At 43.7% G+C, this 22,989-nt stretch overlaps 1 protein-coding gene across 1 annotated transcript; it reads right to left on the reverse strand.

The window, feature by feature from the left end:
* Positions 1–209: 209 nt before the first annotated feature.
* On the reverse strand, positions 210–21,829 carry LOC137095985 (scavenger receptor cysteine-rich domain-containing group B protein-like). Its single transcript, XM_067463256.1, has 5 exons — positions 21,500–21,829; positions 10,337–10,678; positions 8,405–8,710; positions 821–1,016; positions 210–297 (listed from the first exon to the last, which is right to left on the reverse strand). Exons 1-5 carry the CDS (start codon positions 21,807–21,809, stop codon positions 210–212), a joined length of 1,242 nt encoding a protein of 413 aa, XP_067319357.1. The 5' UTR covers positions 21,810–21,829.
* Positions 21,830–22,989: the final 1,160 nt, after the last annotated feature.

Genomic DNA, 22,989 nt, shown 5'->3' on the forward strand with positions numbered 1-22,989 from the left:
TAAAGTAAAAAGAAATACATTCTTGATGGAAAAGTCTTGGAGTTCACTAACTTGCTAAATCTCATATTCTAAAGAAGGTAAAAGGTTAAAAAAAAAGTCCATGCAGCTACATTTTGCCTACAGAGAGGCAAACTGCATCCTCACAGGGAGAAAGAAAAACAGAAGTAACAATGGTGGAGACCGCATGGCCTTCCCAGGGCCATTTAAACTTAGAAGGAAGTTCCCTCACAGAATCCCATGGCTACATCATCAAAGGGGAGGAGACAGTGGCTAGCAGTGAAGACAAAAGACAAAGACCTTTAGGAAACATGCAGAGGAATGCGGAGAACAGGAATCTCTGACCTTGGGCCTACTCATTGAGGACTGGAAACTTGATGACATAAAGACTTGTGCAGTCCAGGGATGAAACCCAACAATTAGAAAATATGAAATGGATAAACTGTAGGAACTGTACCTAATTAAAGATTGGGCGGCATAAGTTAAGGCACCTTCAGTCCTTGGAGTAAGAGAATGGAGTGAGGGAAACATGCCTTCCTCAGGATGGAAATGAATGACCCAGATGGACAGGCAGAAGCCATTTAGCTTTTGGACTCTTATCCATTTCTATTCTGTTCTTTTACTTTAGTAGTACAGAAGAGATGAATAACAAAAATATTTCATGCTCCTGGTTTCAGATGCAAATTATAATGATAATGACTTACCTGTACATATGACACCGGCCATAGGAAATACCCGATATCTTTCGAAATAATACTCCTGTCTTGGTCCTCTTTCACATTCACTGAGGGAGGTCTCTGACCCATTACAGTGAAAACCATACAGCCAGAAGGGAGCTGTTATTTCTCCATAAACTGGATAGATTGGGGCAGGCAGAGCAGTTCCACAGCCAAGGTACCTGCACACCACCCTGGCTTCTTTATCACCCAAGCCTTCTTCATCTACCATTCTCCATTGGTGCTCATGGAGGAGCTCAACTTTCCCAGCACAGCGATTATGGCCATCAGCTAATCTCAACACTGAGAAGGATGAAGAACAACAGTCATTATCAGGTTTTCAAGTGTGAATAGTAACAAATTTTTTTTACAACCATTCCAAAATGACTAAAAACCATGTTTGTTGACTATCCTGATGGTATTTTCAGTGCAAAAATACTATTTTCTATGGAAAAGGCAGATTTCTGTACATAAATAATATTTTCTGAGAAAAATGTTAGGTGTACTTTTATGGAGAACAAGTTCTGAGCTGTGAATAATCTTTGGAAGTAGGGAGAGACCAGAAGGGTCATCTAGTCAAAACCCATTCTGCCTTCAATCAAAGCACCCCTGACAGATGGCCACCCAGTGACTCCTGAGAAATGGCCAGAGAAGGAGACTCCATTATGTTCCTCCACTTATTAACTTCAAGAAAGAAGTGAATGAAAAAGGTTATCCAATGCCACAGAATGTGGGGGAAGCCCCTTCTTTGGAGGCCTGAGAACAGAGGCTGGATGGACCTCCTTCAGGACTACTTCGTACTTTTCCTGCATGGCAGGAGCTTGGACTAAATTGCCCATGTGGTCTGCTCCGACTCTATCATTCTGTGATTCAAAGCTATATTCTCTCGTTAGTATCTTCTCAAAATGCACCCTTTCACCTTCGATTAACATACATTTTTGCTGGGACAAGGGAGATGGGAGAGAAGGCTACAAATCAACCTCATCATGGATGGTCAGGAAAAAGACCTTTCCAAAATGTGAACATGGCTATCATGCCATCTCTTTGCCTACTCTTCTCCAGGCTAAGCATGCCCAGCTCCTTCAGTGGTTCCTCATAGGGCTTGGCTTCCAGATGTTCAACATTTTGGCTGTGCTTCTCTGGCCCTACTCTAGCTTGTCAATGTCATGCCTGAACTCTGATAAACTATTGGACATTACATAACCTATTGGAAATAACTGCACCATAACTGAACCATAACCTTATTGAAAATGTAAAAATGATGTCACATCAGCTTGGCAAATGTGAATCTCCATGAACATGTGGAGACCACCTTTTGAAAATCACTAGCCAAGAAAAGCATGACCTTGTTAGAAGTCAAACCCTTTGAACAAGTGATATTCATAAGCATTCTTGTAATGGCACACAGATTCCATCTGAACATGAGGAAGAACTTCCTGATTGTGAGAGCCGTTCAGGAGTGGAACTCTCTGCCCTGGAGTGTGGTGGAGGCTCCTTCTTTGGAAGCTTTTAAACAGAGGCTGGATGGCCATCTGTCAGGGGTGATTTGAATGCAATATTCCTGCTTCTTGGCAATATTCCTGCTTCTTGGCAGGGGGTTGGACTGGATGGCCCATGAGGTCTCTTCCAACTCTTTGATTCTATGATTCTTTGGTGTGGGAGGGGCTTCAGACACAGGACTCCATGTTTGTTATACAGTATGCTTTTAGACCTCAATGGAGGAGGGTGCCATTTGTCTCTTTTCAAACTTCAGTGAGCACAGTTATACAGTTTGGATTATATCTCTATGCTTAAAGACATTGGACTATGGACTAGTGTGCTGAACATATACAAAAAGTTGTTAGTAAACCTGAGATGTTATTTTTAAAGAAGACTATTTTGTTTTGTCTCTTGAGTGGATATTTTTACTAAGAGGTTTTAAGGGAGTGTATATTTTTTGGACAATTGCAAATTCTACTTCAAAGAAGCAACCATCCTCTGCTAACCAAATATGGCATGTCTTTATCCTTGGCAGTTTAAAGACATGGTTCTTCAGTTTAACAGCTGAATCATAGAATCAAAGAGTTGGAAGAGACCTCACGGGCCATCCAGTCCAACCCCCTGCCAAGAAGCAGGAATATTGCATTCAAATCACCCCTGACAGATGGCCATCCAGCCTCTGCTTAAAAGCTTCCAATGAAGGAGCCTCCACCACACTCCGGGGCAGAGAGTTCCACTGCTGAACAGCTCTCACAGTCAGGAAGTTCTTCCTAATGTTCAGTTGGAATCTCCTCTCTTGTAGTTTGAAGCCATTGTTCCATTGCGTCCTAGTCTCCAAGGAAGCAGAAAACAAGCTTGCTCCCTCCTCCTCCTTGTGGTTTCCTCTCACATATTTATACATGGCTATCATATCCCCTCTCAGCCTTCTCTTCTTCAGGCTAAACATGCCTAGCTCCTTAAGCCGCTCCTCATAGGGCTTGTTCTCCAGACCTTTTATCATTTTAGTCGCCCTCCTCTGGACACATTCCAGCTTGTCAATATCTCTCTTGAATTGTGGTGCCCAGAATTGGACACAATATTCCAGGTGTGGTCTAACCAAAGCAGAATAGAGGGGTAGCATGACTTCCCTGGACCTAGACACTATGCTCCTATTGATGCAGGTCAAAATCCCATTGGCTTTTTTGCTGCCACATCACATTCCTGGCTCATGTTTAACTTGTTGTCCACGAGGACTCCAAGATCTTTTTCACACGTACTGCTCTCGAGCCAGGCATCCCCCATTCTGTATCTTTGCATCTCATTTTTTCTGCCAAAGTGAAGTATCTTGCATTTGTCCCTGTTGAACTTTATTTTGTTAATTTTGGCCCATCTCTCTAATCTGTCAAGATTGTTTTGAATTCTGCTCCTGTTCTCTGGACTATTGGCTATCCCTCCCAATTTGGTGTCATCTGCAAACTTGATGATCCTGCCTTCTAACCCTTCATCTAAGTCATTAATAAAGATGTTGAACAGGACCGGGCCCAGGACGGAACCCTGCGGCACTCCGCTCGTCACTTCTTTCCAGGATGAAGAGGAAGCATTGGTGAGCACCCTCTGGGTTCGCCCATTTAACCAATTACAGATCCACCTCACCGTAGTTTTGCCTAGCCCACATTTGACTAGTTTCCTTGCCAGAAGGTCATGGGGGACCTTGTCGAAGGCCTTACTGAAATCCAGGTACGCTACATCCACGGCATTCCCCGCATCTACCCAGCTTGTAGCTCTATCGAAGAAGGAGATCAGATTAGTCTGGCATGACTTGTTTTTGATAAATCCATGTTGACTATTAGCGATGACCGCATTTGTTTCTAAGTGTTTGCAGACCACTTCCTTGACAATCTTTTCCAGAATCTTGCCTGGTATCGACGTGAGGCTGACCGGACGGTAGTTGTTTGGGTCGTCCTTTTTTCCCTTCTTGAAGATTGGGACCACATTGGCCCTCCTCCAATCTGCTGGAACTTCTCCCGTTCTCCAAGAACTCTCAAAGATGGTTGCCAATGGTTCCGAAATGACTTCTGCTAGTTCCTTCAATAGTTGATCTGGCCCTGGGGACTTGAACTCATTTAGAGCGGCCAGGTATTCCTGTATGACTTGTTTCCCAATTTGGAGTTGGATGTCCTCAAATTCCTCATCCACTCCATCTTGCTGAGGTTGAAGATGACTTTCTTTTTGTGAGAAGAACGAGGCAAAGAAGGTATTTAGTAGTTCTGCCTTTTCCCTATCCCCTGTCAGCATTGCCCCATCTTCTCCTCGAAGAGGCCCTATCGCCTCCTTGTTTTTCCTTTTTCTACTGACATAAGAAAAGAATCCCTTTTTCTTGTTTTTAATGTCCCTGGCAAGCCTGAGCTCGTTTTGTGCTTTAGCCTTGCGGACCTTTTCCCTGCAGGTGTTGGCTATTTGTTTGAATTCGTCTTTGGTGATTTCTCCCTTTTTCCAGTTCTTGTGCATGTCTCTTTTGTGTCTCAGCACAGTTAGAAGTTCTTTGGACATCCATTCTGGAGGTATAGTCAAACTGGCAAACCAAAATGTACATATAGTATAGGTTAACAATTGTACACATTTACAAGCAAATATCCTCAGAGGTTGTGAGGTCTGTTGGAAACTAGGAAAATTGGGTCTATATATCTGTGGAAAGTCCAGGGTGGGAGAAAGAACTCTTGTCTGTTGGAGCTAGATGGGAATGTTTCAACTGGCCACCTTCATTTGATGACCTGCACTTTTTAGGTGTGACTTGTTACTGCCTGGGGGAATCCTTTGTTGAGAGTTGATTAGCTGTTCCTTACTATTTCCTGTCTGGAGTTCCCCAATGTTTGAGTGTTATTCTCTATTTGCTGTTATAATTTTAATTTTTTTAAATACTTGTAGCCAAATTTTGTTCATTTTCATGTTTTCTTCCTTTCTGTTGAAACTGGCCAAGGTACCCCCACCCTCCCAACACACAACCTCAAAAGGCCTCAAGCAGAGGTGCCAACACACTGATATCTCATCCGCCAAAACAACCACAAAGCCTTAAAAAAACCTCCCTACCTTACAAACAAGAAATAACCACTCAGTTCTCTAGCACACTTCAAAAGATAAGGTTTTTCCCAAGCACAGATCACTTCCTGCTTCCTCTTCAGCCTCTGGGTCTCTGCTACTGCCCCCCCCCCTCCCTGAAAGCTCAGATGATCTAGCTGATGCATATGACTGGAAAATGGTAATTTACAGGGTTATTCTAATTCAGAATAATTTACTACTCAAGGAGAAGGGTGTGCCTACTTTGCTTAGAACACAGGAAGTGTTGTAGTACAGCTTGAACCTGAGGCTGATGGTTTAGAGAGAATTGTGGGATTTTCTGTGAGATTTCCTGGGGCACAAAGTGATGAAAATTCAAGTACAATGTATTGTAATGTAATATAGCTGAGTCATGCACTGCTAATAGGCTTCTATTGGAAATGCTGAGTCATGCATTAACTGTATATAGAACTTCATTTGGGGAATGTGTTCTGTCCTAGTCCAGGTGATTGTGAATGATGCAATTCTGGGTTTGAGTTAAGTTAATGAGTTGGGAACCAATCAGTGATTGCTATGTGTAATGGTATAGAATTGTATTATAAGGAAGTCATGTAGAGTGTATACTCTCTCCTTGTGCTGTGATGTTGTTCGTCGAAGGCTCTATGTAATTGATTAAAAGAACCTGTCTGCTAACTGTATGCTGTGGTAAGTTTGTAATGTCATCTAGATTGGGGGAAAGACAATGGTAAAACTGACAATGGCTGGACATGTGCTCAAGTGTCTGTAAAAGGTTCCAGAGTGACTGCAGGCTGTGGGAGCCGTTGACTGAAAATACTGTGCAGGAAGAAGCTGTCAGAGTGAGACCCCCGGGGGGTCTATGCACAGCGGAATTGAGGTTACCAGATCACACAGACGCAAATCAGGACTCACTGCAGTGTTCAGTTTCAAAAATACCAAAGTTTACTTAACACATCTTTAAGACAGATCTACTTCCAAGTGGGCTACATCATGAAGACTACAAATCACAGCACACACAACAGTTTTAGACCATCTGCTTATCTCATTTCTCTGATTGGCTGGATCCTCCCTTTTCCTTCCCAGGCAGGAAAATTTCTTAACTTACTTCTGTCAAGGTCTTTACTCTCCCTGCCTCTAGCAACAACAATTCCAGAATACAATTGAACATAACTGAATCCATTTTGAATACATATGAACACCATTGTTAAACATATTGAAACTCATTGAAAAAACATACATGCATACTTTCAATAATCCTGACAATAATTGTTAAACATATTGAAACTCATTGAAAAAACATACATGCATACTTTCAATAATCCTGATAGAAGCTACTGGAAAGCGCTGAAGTTGCGCAACTGATCTGCTGCTGAATTGTGAAATTAATCTCAACAAAGTGAGATAAATGATGGTTTTCTCTGGAGCAAATCTGACTGAGAAAGTACAAGGCTCCAAGGTCAGACAGAGGAGCCAAAAACTGCAACATTAGATAAGGAATTGGGTGAAGAGTTAAGTGATATGGAAGGCTCCTAAGAAAAACACCTGGAGCTATGGAGGTCAACAAAAGCTTTTGTTTACAGATTAGAGCAGAAAATAGACAGCTCCAGTCAGAATGTCTATGTGGAAAAGTTGAAGAGAGAATTTGTGGGAAACGAAATTATTTCATGGCTGCTTATTAATTATCAAGTTGTTTTTCCTAAGAGTTAGTTCAGGCAACATAGTACAAGAGAAAAGCTAGGCCTGAGTCCTCTGGTTCTTGTTTCAAGTCAAGGTTTGGTTATGCATTCAAGTGTCCTGGAAGCTTTCTATGTTCTTGTTTTCTATTATTGCTCAAGATTTGCTAAATATACCTTTGCTTGTGGACATATGCTATACTTGCGATTTTTTGGCTATTCCTGGACTATATTACCTTAGGATTATTATTATTATTATTATTATTATTATTATTATTATTACTTTATTTGTACCCCGCTAGCATCTCCCGCAGGATTCGATGCGGCTCACAATAGGCCGAAGCCCAACACAATACAACAATACAATATCTAGCAAATAAAAACAGTTAAGCAGAAAAACAATAACAATAGCAATACGACAAGACATTATTAAAAACTGAGTCAGCCGGAGTAGGGGTACAAGGTTAAAAGTGCTGATGTATCGGAGGGGTGTGGGATTATGATATAAGTGCGGTGTGCAGTGTGCGGTGATTTGGTACTAAAGTGCTTCTGGGATTTGGTAGTGGGAGATTCCTAATCTGAAAAGGCACATTGGAACAGCCAGGTTTTCAAATTCTTTCTGAAGACTGCCAGTGTAGTGGCTTGTCTGAGATTCACATGAGACATTTGAATTACTGCCTGGTTATGACCTTTTCTTGGATTATATGTCTTCTACACTTATTCCTGATTTTTCATATATTTTATGTGTTTTTACAATAAACTGTTTGCTTGCACTTTGGACTCTTGTGTGGTGCTGTGGTCATAAGCGTTTCAAGGTCTGGGGTGCAACAGAAAGTGGGGGAGAAATAATTGAGCAGGAAAGAATACTGACATCCTGGTATCTATGGGGAATCATTGGAGGGTTTTTGATGGTCTCCTCTTGGGAATACTTTAACTGGCCATTCCCACATTGGCATTTCCACATTACATGTGACCTCATCATAAAGACCCATAGGTTTACCCTGCATTGTAGTGAATCTATGGGCTGCCAGAGAGATGTGTGGAGAAGCAGTCACTCCATGCATCACATCACGCAAATTCGCTTACCCCTCATCCCATGGATTCCCACCCAACTTCCCCTCATTGCTGGGAAGGCAACACAGGAAGACTCGCGTGTTGCCGCTAAGAGAGTGTGCACTGCTTCCTCTCTTCTTTCAGCACGAAACCTGAGCAGAAGTGCCTGCATGTCGTCTAATGGGGTCCATACTGAAAGTGGAGGGGAAGCAGCATATGGAGGGCAAATTGGCTCATCTGATGAGGTGGATAGTCTTACACTTAATTTAGCTACTCATTAAGTCATTTGTTGATTGAATTGATACCCTGCCTTTGTCCTGAGATCAAACCAAAGGTCGCTTCAAATGATGTTAACACAAGATTCAGATTGAGAAGAGTAATTTGTAAAAAGTATTTTTAAAGACTTTTCAATGGTTACTCTTTCATGACAATTACCTGCACATTCCACACCGGCATCATTCCTGTGGTCACAGGTGAGATTGGGGCTCTTCTCTTGAGGACATTCCTTCAAAACTTTCTCTTCCCCTGTGCAGTTCACTTGATCCATCCAAATGGGACCAGACCCTTGGCCAAATCTCACTCCAGTGGCTGCTCCTAGAGGTTCTCCACAGCCTACTTCCTGGCACACCACTTGGGCATCCTCTAAATCCCAGCCATTGTCACACACGGTTCCCCAACTCTTGTTATGGAACACCTCCACTCGACCAGAGCATGGAGTCGGACCATTGACCAACCTTACCTCTGATTAGGGAGAGATAAAATAATATTAATATTTATTATTCGCCTCTCCTTTCAGCTCGAGGTAGGGCACAACAAAGTGAAATACCTCTATAAAATCATAAATTAAAACAGCTAAAATGCAACCATGAGAGCATATATTTAAACATACACATATTGAAACACCTGATACAAAAGTTAAAACACAGTGAACATAGAATGTGATTTAAAAGTCATAGTTAAAATTGAGCGGGTAGACAGGTTGGAAGAGATAGGTCTTCAGTTGTGTTTTCAAGTCCAACGGCTCATTTAGAACAGTCTAACACGAATGCATCAGGGTTTTATAAATATGAAAACAACTGCCTATACAATCACTGCACAAGCTCATAATACTGCTGTTTCTTTTAGATAGATTATGCACTTAGATGGGAATGCATTGATTGTAATCCCATTGTGTAAAACCTGGTGTGCAAATACAGATCTAATAGACATGTAATCACACACCAACTGAAGAGTTAAGTAGATGGCAGCTATACTATCCGTGCAGGCTGATCCAACTGAATTTGAGAAATACTGCTTATATGGTTGTACCCTGGATAAATTACTCAGGAAAACCCAAACACCACACCAGGATTCGGGTTTTCCCCAGAGTTCTGGCAGTGGTTCTCATGCAGAATTGGCTATGGATTTCCCTACATCCATTGCATGCTTTCTGGGTTCATGTGACCTGGGGACATGGGATGGCTGTCCCCTCTGTCCCTGTCAGTGTTGGCTTCAAGAACAATCAGGTGACTGATCACAGAGGGTCTTTGGGGAAGAGAGAGGGTGGCCTTTCCCTTCTCTCTTCTCTCAGTCAGATGGCACAGAAAGAGGAAGAGGGACTGCCAAGCAACAGGTAGGTTCCCTATAGCTGGAGGATAGATATTTTTGTGTTAGAATGGATTCTAAGGGCCATTTAGTCTAACACCACTAAAGTACTCTAGAAAGATGGTCATCTTGCTGTTGAAAAGCAGGCCCCAAAATGATAAAACGTATAGTCCTCGGCCCCATGGAGAGTAATTAGGGAGCCCATGTGGACATCATCCCTAGTTTCAGAGTTATTTCCATTAACCCCCCGGGGATCTTGCATAGACACACCTCAGGGGATGGTGACACCTTAGTTAACACAATCCCCTCACAAAGCCCTGGGAAGTCACATGGGACAAACATGGGTGGCTTTCAAAATAGGGTCTGGGTGTTTTCTTGTTATGACCTGATTTATTTATGGGAATATTTGCTCATATCTGTTTAGCTGGCTGGTACCCATTGTATTAACTGGAGCTGAAATACCAAAACCCTTATCAGTCCATTATCCCTTGCTCCAATACATTCCTTTCGGCTCGCACTTCTCTCCTGGGAGGATGAATAAATGGACACAAATTTTAAAATAATCCAATCAGTTTATTAAATTTCCCACCATGGCTGGGACCCAGGTCTCCCAGAGTCCTAGCCCAAGACACAAACCACTATGGCATACTTCTTCCTGTTATCTTCCACTAATCCCTTCTCTTTGGAACACAGCTGCAGGTCAACAACATCTGGAAGGGGCCAGCTGGAAACCTCAGTTACTGAAAAAAATGCATTCAAGCTAATCATGGTTGATAAACTTACCCGAACACACAACAGAAGCCGTTTCCCCACTATCACAGTCATATCTCCCCAGAGGACTTGCCAGGCACTGATGCAGAGCAGATTCTGTCCCTCTGCAATGGACGTCATCCAACCAAATGGGGCCGGTTCCACTCCCATTCCATGTTCTGCTTTGATCCATCCTGGCACTTCCACATCCCATCTCTTGGCACACCACCGTGGCTTCCTCAATGCCCCATCCATCTCCACAAATCATGCCCCATTCACCATGATGGAACAACTCTACTCTTCCGCTGCAATTATTTAGGCCTTCCACCAGTCGCATCTCTGTTTGGTGCATGGGATCAGAGTCCAAGAGCTGCCCTATGTAAAGCATATGAGAGAAAGTATAAACAGACAGAATAGGCAGCTTTTTGCCTTCTCTATTTCTTGCACAACAAAGCCCTAGGAAACTCATGGGGTTGCCATTGATCTACATGCGATTTGCAGGCATACAGAAACACTACCATTTCAAAACCTGAATAACCATGGACAAGAGCAAGAACAAAGGTGAACTATCTAGCTCAGCCAGTATTGTTTTCTTTAAATAACTGCCATGGTTCCTATGGCATGGTGGCTTCATTTGATAAAGCTAACAATGCTCACGACAAAGAAAATCCTTGCACAAACTTTGTTTCATGCCAATCCAGTATCCTCTTTCTTCCTTCTTTCTCTATCCCAGGGATTCTCAGACTTTTTCAGCCATGGAGCTCTTTTAGAAGCCAAAGTTTACAGTGGAACCCCAATAAATGTTTATATGATAAACTAGCCATCCCCTACCACACCTTGCTGTGGCCCAGTCTGTGTATATGTGTTTTGTGTGTGTATATATGCATATATGTGTGCGCATAAATTTGTGTACATGTGTATATATGGTGTGTTTGTGTACATATGTGGTTTTGAGCATGCGCTGTAATGTATTTTTGGTTTGTTTGTTTTTGCTTTTTAAGTCTCTTCTGCTACGTTCTCCAGTGTTTTTATGAGTGATGGTCACTCATTGGCCTGATAGCTGTCTTGTGTCCAAATTTGGTGTCAATTCATCCAATGGTTTTTGAGTTATGTTAATTCCACAAACATTTTTATTTATATAGATTATATTTGGTATGCTACTTGTACTATTGCATGCCTGGACCTTCTATAGCCTGGTTGCACCCATTGTCCTACTTTGCTGAGCATGATTTTTATTGGTTTCCAACGTTTCTATTTTATATTGATACGTTTTATTTTGTGTTCTTATTTTATTTTTTATTTTATTGTGTTCTGATGTTAATTATGTTTTGTTTTATTGATGTTTTGTATTTGCATCTTGTGGGCATTTTACTCCATATGTAAGCTGCCCTGAGAATAATGTATATATTAGGCATGGGCCAGGCCTGTGACAGATGGATGGAGAGTATTTGTGCGAAAGAAAAGGAAAGGAAAAGAAAGAACAATACAATATTCCAAATGAAGAACAATTTTAACCAACATAAAATTATCACTGGGTTGTTGTAGGTTTTTTCGGGTTATATGGCCATATCCTAGAGGCATTCTCTCCTGACGTTTCACCTGCATTTATGGCAAGCATCCTCAGAGGTAGATTGCTTGCCATAGATGCAAGCGAAACGTCAGGAGAGAATGCCTCTAGAGCATGGCCATATAGCCTGAAAAAACCTACAACAACCCAGTGATTCCGGCTGTGAAAGCCTACGACAATACATACAATTATCAGTATTTCTGTTCTTCTTTAAAATTGTTTTCACCCTCATTCATCCCATCAGTTTCCAGCAGTGTAAGTGCAAGTTATGTCATGTCTAACGAAGTTCTCGGAAAGCTGGCAATGATTGTAGAACCTGCATTTTTCACACACTGTTTATTAGATTTTTGAAAATCATTGATGGCCTAAAACAACAATTCTCATTTATGTTCTTCTGTTGTATAACTGCATTCATAACTAGTGAAGTAAAATAAAGAATTTCTGCTGTTAGAGGTGTGTTCTGGTATAGCTGTACCAGGAGCTCTAATTTTGTTTGCTTTGCATTGAATGCTTGTTTGCAGTCCTAAGTTTCAGGGACTCTGCAGATAGGTGGCTTCTTTTGGCTGCAGTCATAGGGCAGGCTACCTGCCCCTTGCTCAGGGCAATTGGGAAGGGAGGTGAGCCTTTTTGTTAGTTAGTCTCAGCCAGGTTAGCTTATGTATAGGATGTGTGTAACTTCCCGTGTACATAAGCTTCAACCTTCAAGAACTCCAGGGAAGCATTCCCACAGCTTTAAGAATTTCCAGGAAAACAGCCCTAAAGACTAAAGAACTCCAGCTGGAGAACATCCACTGCCTTGCTGGTAGGTCCACTCGGCATTCGAGAAGCAGTTCGGCCCGGTAGCAGAGCCCACATCAGTGAGGGTTGGATTTCAGTTAGCCTGGGAGAAGTTAAAAAGGGGTTTTTCCTTTAAAGAAAAAGTTATTGAAGTCAGTTGCCTGTCCTTCGTGGGCAAGATTAGGAATTCACCAGTTCCCTAAAAGCTTGGAATCATTTGCTTAACTTTACTGAAGACAAGAGAAGTTCAGTAAAGTTAAGCAAATGATTCCAAGCTTTTAGGGAACTGGTGAATTCCTAATCTTGCCCACGAAGGACAGGCAACTGACTTCAATAACTTTTTCTTTAAAGGAAAAACCCCCTTTTAACTTCTCCCAGGCTAACTGAAATCCAACCCTCACTGATGTGGGCTCTGCTACCGGGCCGAACTGCTTCTCGAATGCCGAGTGGACCTACCAGCAAGGCAGTGGATGTTCTCCAGCTGGAGTTCTTTAGTCTTTAGGGCTGTTTTCCTGGAAATTCTTAAAGCTGTGGGAATGCTTCCCTGGAGTTCTTAAAGGTTGAAACTTATGTACACGGGAAGTTACAAGAGAAGACAAGAGAAGTTTCTGTTTGATTGTTCATTAATAAAAGACTTTGTTGTCCTGCTCAAGCCATCTGAAGACTCTTTGTGGTGGAAACCTCTGAGAACTTCTCCTTGGGTCCCTGGCTTCCAGCTGGGCAAAGGTTATGTGGCAGCGAGCAGAAGAAAAGAAAAAATGTATTTAAAATGAATATAAGGAAACTTACCTTCCAATTCTGAACCGAAGGAGAATTTGCGGCAAAGAGAAGTGATTTGTTCTTAGCTTAGGCTCAGGGAAGTTAAATATTAACTGGGACATGGCATTTGGGAAACAATAGTAAAGTGAGATGTTTTGACATCAAAGGCAAGTAGTCTTGGCAGCCAGACAAGTGTTGTTGGCAGCCAGTCAAGAACATTTGCGTAATTGATCTAAAACTGGAAAAGGTCAAAAAAAGCGGCATCTGGTGGTTCAGTGAGGTAAATAGCAGGCAACTTTAGATTTTATAATGGAATCAAGTCTAGCGAATGACGAATATGGGAATAATTAAGATTTGAAACAATTGGGAGTACGTCATTGCAACGCGTCATCGTGATGTATGGGAAAAGGTCATGCGTAATGCCTCTGTTAATGATTAGATCTATGTAAATGTCAAGACAGTTGTACGCATGTCTAGACCAGTGGATTTCTGCTATAAATATTGCAACCTGACTGACTATCCAGTACGCTTCAGATCTTTGCTTCTGAGCGTCCTATCAACTTGATAGTAAATCTGCCTGGAATCAAATTGCTGTCTCCTTCTTTTTCCTGCTTGATTGTGCTCTAAATTGATCTCGGGTAACGGATATGCCGCAACAGTTACACATCCTATTTTTAAAGTCAGTGTTCTGTCAGCGCGCGACAGAACACTGTTACAGTCCCAGCGCGCGACAGAACACTGGATGGCCAGGGGCCATCCAGTTTAACCCTTTCTGTCATGCAGGAAAAACACTATCAAAGCAGTCCAGCCTTTGTTATAGTAATACTAATACTACTATTACTACTAATGGCAGAAACCCCAGAGTCCATTCAGTCCAGCCTCTTCTGCCATGCAGGGAAAAAAACACTATAAAAGCACGTCCTAAGTGGTGGAAGTGAAATAGTGTTTTAGAAGCAAGGAAAGCAGAGGGAGAAGGTTTGGGTGGCAAGGAAAAGAACCTGGACAGCCAGGGATAAGAGAAGGGTCTGCGCCCTGGAAGGACACTTCTGCCACTGTTGTTTCTGGCAGCTCAAAAGTTTAATTTCCCTGCATTTCGATTACTGATGAACTGCTCCCAATCCTAAGCACTTTAAGCACTTTATGAACTGCCCTACTGTAGTAGTTGGAACATCAGTTACCATCGGTATTGCTGCTACCCATGTGGTCCCCTGCCCCCATTTGTGTATTGTTCCTGTCGCTGCTTTGTTGCCGGGGGGGCTTTAGGGGTGGTGCTCTGGAGCCTATGATTGAAGATGTGGTGGGGAGGGGGGAGGAGGGGGAGAGGGGATGCTGGCAAGAACCTATAAGCTTAACAACTATAGGAGAAAGGGACCACATGGCTCAGAACTGCGGCATGGAGGGGGGGAGGTGTTCCACTAGCCGAGGGGCCCCCATAGAGGTCGTGGTGGGAAGGAGGAGATGCGGGAGAAGGAGACCTCGAATTCGGCTTAATTCGGACCGTTTATCTAAATTAACTATCCCCAATCGGTCTCCGAAGGTAAATTGGTGTAACCAGGTGAGCGGGCCCTCTGGCTTGAAGGTGGTGTTGTTGAACGCCAGATCTGTCAACGGTAAGACATCTTGGATCCAGGACTTAATCCTGGAGGAGCGGGCAGATCTGGCGTGCATCACGGAGACCTGGCTGGATGAAGCGGGGGGCGTAAACCTCTCCCAGCTCTGTCCTCCAGGTTTCTCCGTGCAACACCAACCAAGAGCCGGAGGACGGGGAGGCGGTGTCGCAGTGGTCTATAGAGATTCCATCCATCTAACCAGGAGCCCCATCCCGCAGACCACAAATTTTGAATGCGTCCACCTGAGGGTGGGTGACCGGGACAGAATAGGGATTCTGCTAGTGTACCGTCCACCTCGCTGCACTACAGTCTCCCTACCTGAGCTAGCGGGGGTGGTCTCGAGCCTGGCGGTGGAGTCCCAACGGCTTCTTGTGCTGGGGGACTTCAACATCCACGCCGAGGCAACCCTCACAGGTGCGGCTCAGGACTTCATGTCCGCCATGGCAACCATGGGGCTGTCCCAACGAATAACTGGCCCCACCCACTGTGCTGGACACACATTGGACTTGGTTTTCTGTCAGGGATGGGAGCAGGGTGGCGGTGTGGAGGAGTTGTCCATCTCCCCGTTGCCATGGTCCGACCACTTCCTGATTAGATTTAGGCTCACTGCGCCCCCTAACCTCCGCAAGGGTGGAGGACCCATTAGGATGGTCCGCCCCAGGAGGCTAATGGATCCGAGCGGATTCCTGACGGCTCTTGGGGAGTTCCCCGCCACCGCGGTAGGTGATCATGTCGAGGCCTTGGTCGCTCTCTGGAATGGGGAGATGACCAGGGCTATTGACAAGATCGCTCCGGAACGTCCCCTCTCGAGTAACCGAGCTAAACCAGCCCCTTGGTTTACTGAGGAGCTGGCAGCGATGAAGCGAAAGAAGAGGGTTCTAGAGAGCGTGTGGCGCTCAGACCCAAGCGAGTCAAACCGAACACGGTTTGTGTCCTTTTTAAGGGCATATGCCGCGGCAATAAAAGCCGCAAAGAAAACTTTCTTTGCGGCCACTATTGCGTCTGCAAAAAACCGTCCGGCGGAGTTGTTTCGGGTTGTCAGAGGTCTTTTAACTCCCCCTACTTCAGGGAGCCCTGACAACTCGGCAGCGCGCTGTGAAGCATTTGCTCGGTTCTTTGCAGACAAAGTCGCTCTGATCCGCGCTGGACTGGACGCCACATTAGATGCAGTCTCTGTGGATGTGACACAAGCACCTGCTTGTCCGATTTTGTTGGATTCTTTTCAGTTTGTGAAACCCGAGGATGTGGACAAGATACTTGGAGGAATGAGACCCACCACGTCCATCCTAGACCCCTGCCCATCCTGGCTTCTGAAGGAGGCCAGAGGGGGATTGGCCGAGTGGGTAACGGTGGTGGTTAATGCCTCCCTTCGGGAAGGCAAGATTCCAGCGAGCCTCAAACAGGCTGTTGTAAAGCCGCTGTTGAAGAAACCATCACTTGACCCCACTAAATTGGACAACTTTCGGCCTGTTTCCAATCTTCCCTTCTTGGGCAAAGTCATGGAAAGCGTGGTGGCCTCACAACTCCAGGTATTCTTGAGAGACACGGATAATCTGGATCCGGCACAGTCTGGTTTCAGACCGGGACATGGTACCGAGACGGTCTTGGTCGCCTTAGTGGATGATCTGCGCCGGGAGCTAGACAGGGGGAGTGTGTCCCTGTTGGTGCTCCTGGACCTCTCAGCGGCCTTCGATACCGTCGACCACGGTATTCTTCTGGGGCGCCTTGCAGAGATGGGTCTCGGGGGCACTGCTTTGCAGTGGCTCCAGTCATTTCTGGAGGGTCGTACTCAGAAGGTGTTGCTGGGGGACTCCTGTTCAGCGCCACAGCCGTTGATCTGTGGCGTTCCTCAGGGTTCCATCTTGTCCCCCTTGCTGTTTAACATCTACATGAAGCCGCTGGGTGAGATCATCCGGAGTTTCGGGGTGCGGTGTCACCTGTACGCAGATGATGTCCAACTCTGTCACTCCTTCCCACCTGCTACTAAGGAGGCCGTCGAAGTCCTGAACCGGTGCCTGGCCGCTGTAATGGTCTGGATGAGGGCGAACAAACTGAAATTAAATCCAGACAAGACAGAGGTACTCCTGGTCAGTCGCAAGGCCGAACAGGGTATAGGGTTACAGCCTGTGCTGGACGGGGTCGCACTCCCCTTGAAGGCGCAGGTTCGCAGCTTGGGTGTGACCCTGGACTCATCGCTGAGCCTGGAGCCCCAGGTTTCAGCGGTGACCAGGGGAGCATTTGCACAGCTTAGGCTCGTGCGCCAGCTGCGCCCGTATCTTGGGAAGTCTGACTTGGCCACGGTGGTACATGCTTTGGTCACATCCCGCCTCGACTACTGCAACGCTCTCTACGTGGGGCTGCCCTTGAAGACGGCCCGGAAGCTTCAGCTAGTCCAACGCGCGGCAGCCATGTTGTTAACGGGAGCAGGACGCAGAGAGCATACAACGCCCCTGCTGTCCCAGCTCCACTGGCTGCCGATTCGCTACCGGGCCCAATTTAAGGTGCTGGTGTTATCCTACAAAGCCCTAAACGGTTCCGGCCCAAAATACCTGGCAGACCGCATCTCGGCCTATGAGCCCACGAGGGCCTTGAGATCATCCGGGGAGGCCCTTCTCTCGGTCCCGCCGGCCTCACAGGCACGTCTAGCGGGGACGAGGGAGCGAGCCTTCTCGGTGGTGGCCCCCCGGCTGTGGAACACCCTCCCTGTTGAAGTGAGACAAGCGCCCTCCTTGATGGCCTTTCGTAGGGGCCTGAAGACCTGGCTCTTCGAGCAGGCCTTCAACTGAATGTATCCTGAACGACATTGGAACGGACTAGGACTATGATTTTTGGCTATGACCCCAGGACTTGACGAAGCGGATTTTTAGGATAAGTATTTGTTATGTGTGTATCGTCTGGTTTGTATTGTCTTGATTTATTGTACACCGTCCTTTTTGTTGTTGTTCACCGCCCCGAGTCGCCTCCGGGCTGAGAGGGGCGGTCAATAAATGCAAAAAATAAATAAATAAATAAATAAATTTCTCAGGAGGAGGAAAGAGGAGGAGGCAGGAAGCTGCAGGTCACCATGCATGGCCCTCACTATCACTCATGGAGCCTTAAGAGCTCAATGGAGCACAGTTTGAGAACCCCTGCTCTAGCTGAAAGGTTTTCTTTTTAAAAATCTGCATCAGCATTGGAAGGGTTGTCCAAGAAGGCTGGAGAAATACAGACTTTCAGGATTAGTTTGAAGAGGAATGTCTGCAATATACAATAAACTGTGCAATGGGTCTTGACTGTGAAAATAATGAGATCCTATTGCAGCTGATCCTACTGTACCAAATGAACATACAAGGAAAACAAGCAACTGCATTCTGAATCCTTTCCTGAGTATGGAGGAACAGCAAAAGAGGGATAAAAAAGGGGAAAGAGATAAAACTGCTTCTCTATCTTAACCCCAGCATGTGAAAAAAAGCATAGATTTGGCCTCCAAATTAGAAAGGCTAAGACAAATGGAAGTTATCATTAGAAATCATCCTTCTATGCATTCAGGAAGAAGCATTGAAGTAGTCCCCAGAAGATTCAAAATGTTTATATTTACTTATGGAAGTCTTCACTGGCCCAACATTAAACTAGCGAATAATGTTGTAAAGGTATGCCAAAATACAATGAACTATTCATCTTTTTTGTGGTGTGAGAACCTATCTCTTTAAATTCCATCTTATTCTGCCTTGGGTATCACATTTTCTCTTAAACGAGTCGTGTCCAGGAACACATCAACTTCCTTGACCTTGCTTGTCACTCCAAAAGCTGTCGTTACCAAGTTCAGCTTCGGGAAAACTCCTGACTGGGAAGACTTTTCCTTTAAGGGGGGAGTCCCCTGAATAATAGCCCTCTACCACTGTGTTTACTGAGGGAAGGATGGAAGAAGAGCATGCCAATATATTTCATGAATTGTGAGGTCCAGAAATGGGCACAGTCTTATTCCTGATGAGGTCGGAAGGAACAGAATAGAGTGGGACTTGTTCTTCCCTCAATGAGTCCAAATGTCAATACATAATATTACACTGAAGTAGTATATGACCCATGAGTGTCTAACCTTTAGAGCAATGGTTCTCAACCTGTAGGTTCCCAGGTGATTTGGCCTACAACTCCCAGAAATCCTAGCCAGTTTACCAGCTGTTGGGATTTCTAGGAGTTGAAGGCCAAAATATCTGGGGACCCACAGGTTGAGAACCACTGCTACACGTCTCTAGTTCATCTTGCAATTGCAATGACATTTGGATTTCTGAAACATACTCTATGTGGGGCTGTTTTTGAAGGAGGTTTGGGAATGTCACCCAGCCCAGAGGTAACTTCCTCCCTTTGAATACCACTGCAATGCCCTTCCTGGGTTTGGATGTACCAATATTTCTCCAGAAAAGATTGAGAAAGAAGTGATCACTTATCATCTGGACTGTGAAGAGGAAGCAAGTGAGCTCACTGACACATTTCCTAAGCAATGCAGAGATGTGGAAAATATGAGAACCTTCACACTGATAGGAAGATTGTGATCTTTAAAAGATATCATAGCCAGGAACATATCTATTTCCTTGGCTAAAGTACATTCGTATGTGAGGTCTATGCAGTTTGACTGGCCTTGCTTCGCACACTAAAAACTGTAAACACCAAGTTCAGCTATATACCCATCTGGGAAACTTCCTCACTGGGAACACTTTTCCTTTAAGAGGAAAGTCCCTTGAAACAGTAACCCTCGACCGCAGTCTTTGCTGAGGGAAGGACTGAAGAAGAGCATGCCAGGTTGGGTGGCCCTGCTTGAAAACCATCAATCATTGTAGAAACATGCTCACTTTGTTGTTGGCCACCAGTAGCCTTTTAGAAAGGTAATGTGTGCCAGGAGAATGGAGAAATAGACGTTCTTTCTTCAAGGGAACTGTCATTTAGAGCAATAGATATAGAACAAAAATGATGATTTTAATGGCTTGGTGCAGAGATTGCCCAGTTGGGGCTACTTGAGGTAGACAGCGATCAAAGCTGTGGGGACGCAGGGCTTTGAAGTCTCTAAACCAGGCGTAGGTCTATGAAAGCCCAACCAGAATATAGAAAGAGTGAATTGGCTTGTTGGGAAAAAAATAGTTTGAGATGAAGATCTGGGGTCAAGAGTTATAGATGGGAAATATGTTTGATGTAACTACAGAAAGAGAGACAGCAGGATCATGATGAAATGATAAAAATACAATCTAAATGAAATTTGTAGAAATGTCTTTGTAGACATTAATAATAAACAATTTAAGAAAAGTTTAAATGTGAAATAATCTACTTGAAAATTCAGTTTAATTTCCATTGACGAAGAATTGGGAAAGAATATATGAAGAGCAGGAGACAGTGTGGGAAGACAGAAGAAGATACAATAAAGGTATAATGAAGACCAACACAATTAAGCAATTAAGTTTGGACCACAGCAGCTGGGGTGTGGCCTCCGCTTCTGCTTTCGCTTTCGCTTTCAATTCTCACTCCTTTAGCACAAGACAATGTCATGCTTTTTGGTCTTTGCAATGCTTGAAAGGGACTGTGTAAGTTTCTTACACCATAAGATTTGTATTTGATGTAACATTGCAAGTTTATGTTTGACTCTGCTCAAAAGAGTAAAGTTTTCTGTTTTTCCCTTTGCAATTGTACAAAGTTATTGTGGTTTGGTCAGACTAGATTGAATTCCGCTTGAAACACAACAGATACAACCAATGGACTTAAAATTAAAATGGTTAGAATCTCAATATATTATGTAATATGTGTTAAAGAAATAGAGACGACTTCTTGTAACAATGATAACATTGTAAAAGAACCCTGCATTCCTCGACAACCTTCACCCTCTTTGTTTTCTCCTTGCAATATACTAGACATTTGTAAAGATGCTACTAACCAATAATTAATCTATTATCCCCAAAATTTTCCTTTTCCTTCCCTTGTCTCCCCATCCCCTGTTTTCCTAGTAAATGTTTAGTAAAAATTAGTTGGAAAAAAGATAGAGATGGAGACCTGGTGGTTGTTTTTGTGGCTGCTGCTGAAAGAATTTAAGATCCACAGTGATCAACTGCTCTGCGTATATCTTGTAAACTCTGAGCCATGGCTTTCTTGATTGAATCAATCCGTCTGTAGTGCAGTCTCCCTCTTCCTTCACTACTCTGCACTTTACTACCAAATATTGCCATATTTTCCAATGAGTCACACTGGTCCGGGATATGTAAAAAAATGTGATACTTGCAATTTAGTCCTCTTGGTGTCTAAGACCAATTTATTACCTGTACAACCTGCAGCCCTGCAACTATTTTGGCCTCCAACTCCTAGAATTCCTGGTCATTGAACATGCTAGCTAGATTTTTTATTTTTATCCCTACCTTGCTCTTGATATAGAGACTCAAGAGATTAAATGTAACTAAGGAACATATGTATATGTATCTCCCAGAGGGAATCTGGAGCATGTGAAGCTGATGAAGTCAATCAACCCACCTGAGCATATAACCCCAGCGGTTTCTTCATGGCTGCAATCATGTTCTCCCCATGGACTTGCTGGGCACTCACTGAGGGCAGATTCCGTCCCTCCACATCTGACATCATCGAGACCAATGGTGACCCTTCCCTTTCCAAACTGTGCTTCATGTGTGGCAGAGACTGCAGATCCACAGCCCAGCTGGCGGCAGACAACCGTGGCCTCCTCAATGCCCCAACTGTCGTCACAAACAGATGTCCACTGACCAGAAAGGAAGACTTCAACCCTTCCACTGCAGAAATTTGGACCTCTCACCAGCCTGATCTCCATGTGGTCTGACTCTGCAATACTTGAGCTCATTACTACACAAAGAGGAAACAGAATGGCAAAATGCTTTAGCAGGTGGCATCAGAACAATTTTTTCCCTGGGTTATCCTTTTGAAAAGGCAGAAACACAGACTGGCATATTTTGTCACATGTGATGGTCTTGTAGAAAAGCAAACAAATATTGGAAGAATGTATATGAGATAACACAGAAAATATTGAAGACAAGACTCCAGGTGAACCCAGAGTATTATTAATTGGAATAACTGACATAAAATGGGATCAAACCAAAGACATTTTATTTATTTATTTTACTCCTGCAGGAAAAATAATGTATGCAAAAAAATGGAAGGCCAAAGAAATCCCAACAAGAGAAGAATGATTACTAAAGATTGCTGATATTATGAACATGGACAACTGCACACATCATCTGAAGAACTACCAAGGTATCCCGAAAAAGGAAACAGGTTGGACTCTATTTAAAGAATATTTGATACAAGAAGAAATAAAAATGTTAATTTAAACTCACAAAATAGTACTAAAAAGGTACAGAGTTGAGAGTGGAAGCAAGGAAAAATAAAGAAAAAGAAGAAGAAAACTATAACAGAATGAAAATGATTGGAAGTCAACATACCTTTTTTCTGCTTTTTTGTCTGCTTTTTTTTATTTTGCATCCCTTTCTTCCTTCTCCCATCTATCCTTTTATATATTTGAATCAAGGACACTTAATGGACTTAATTTTTTTTCTATCACTCACTCCACTTACCTTTCCTTTGACCTCAGTCTTCCCTATCTAGTGCTTTAATTTCATTAATCATGTAAAATAGATAATAATCAAAATTGCCTTTAAAAATGGCGGAAATATTAGTTTGCTTGAAATTGCAGTTGCTGGATCTCAAAAAGCAAAACAGTACGTCCAAACAAAAGTTTCAAAACAGCTTATTGAAAACTTTAAACTCCAACCCACAGAGAACATATAATAATGAAGACAAGACCGTGAGGCAATGATGCCTCACACACACCTGGGGGCAGGATTAGCATTCACCCCCCCCCTCCAGCCTTGAGGAGGGGGTCATCCCATAAACAGCCTCAGCAATACTAAACAAGCATCAAAAGCAAAAACAGACTCAATTTTGGGGGAGAGGAGGGGGCCACTATGCAAACCTGATTAAAGGATAGGGTGGTT

The sequence above is a fragment of the Anolis sagrei genome, chromosome 2 (assembly GCF_037176765.1).
Source record: "Anolis sagrei isolate rAnoSag1 chromosome 2, rAnoSag1.mat, whole genome shotgun sequence".
Classification (NCBI taxonomy): Eukaryota; Metazoa; Chordata; class Lepidosauria; order Squamata; family Dactyloidae; genus Anolis; species Anolis sagrei.

Bases quoted from the DNA above. Each gene is read 5' to 3' on its own strand.
- LOC137095985 (XM_067463256.1), bottom strand. From the start codon at position 21,809: ATGGAGATCAGGCTGGTGAGAGGTCCAAATTTCTGCAGTGGAAGGGTT. The intron at 10,679-21,499 runs GTGGGTTGATTG...TGCTTTACATAG, and splicing joins CGCTGGGGTTATATGCTCAG to GGCAGCTCTTGGACTCTGAT. The intron at 298-820 runs GTATGGTTTTCA...TGTTTCCTAAAG, and splicing joins ATAACAGCTCCCTTCTGGCT to GTCTTTGTCTTTTGTCTTCA.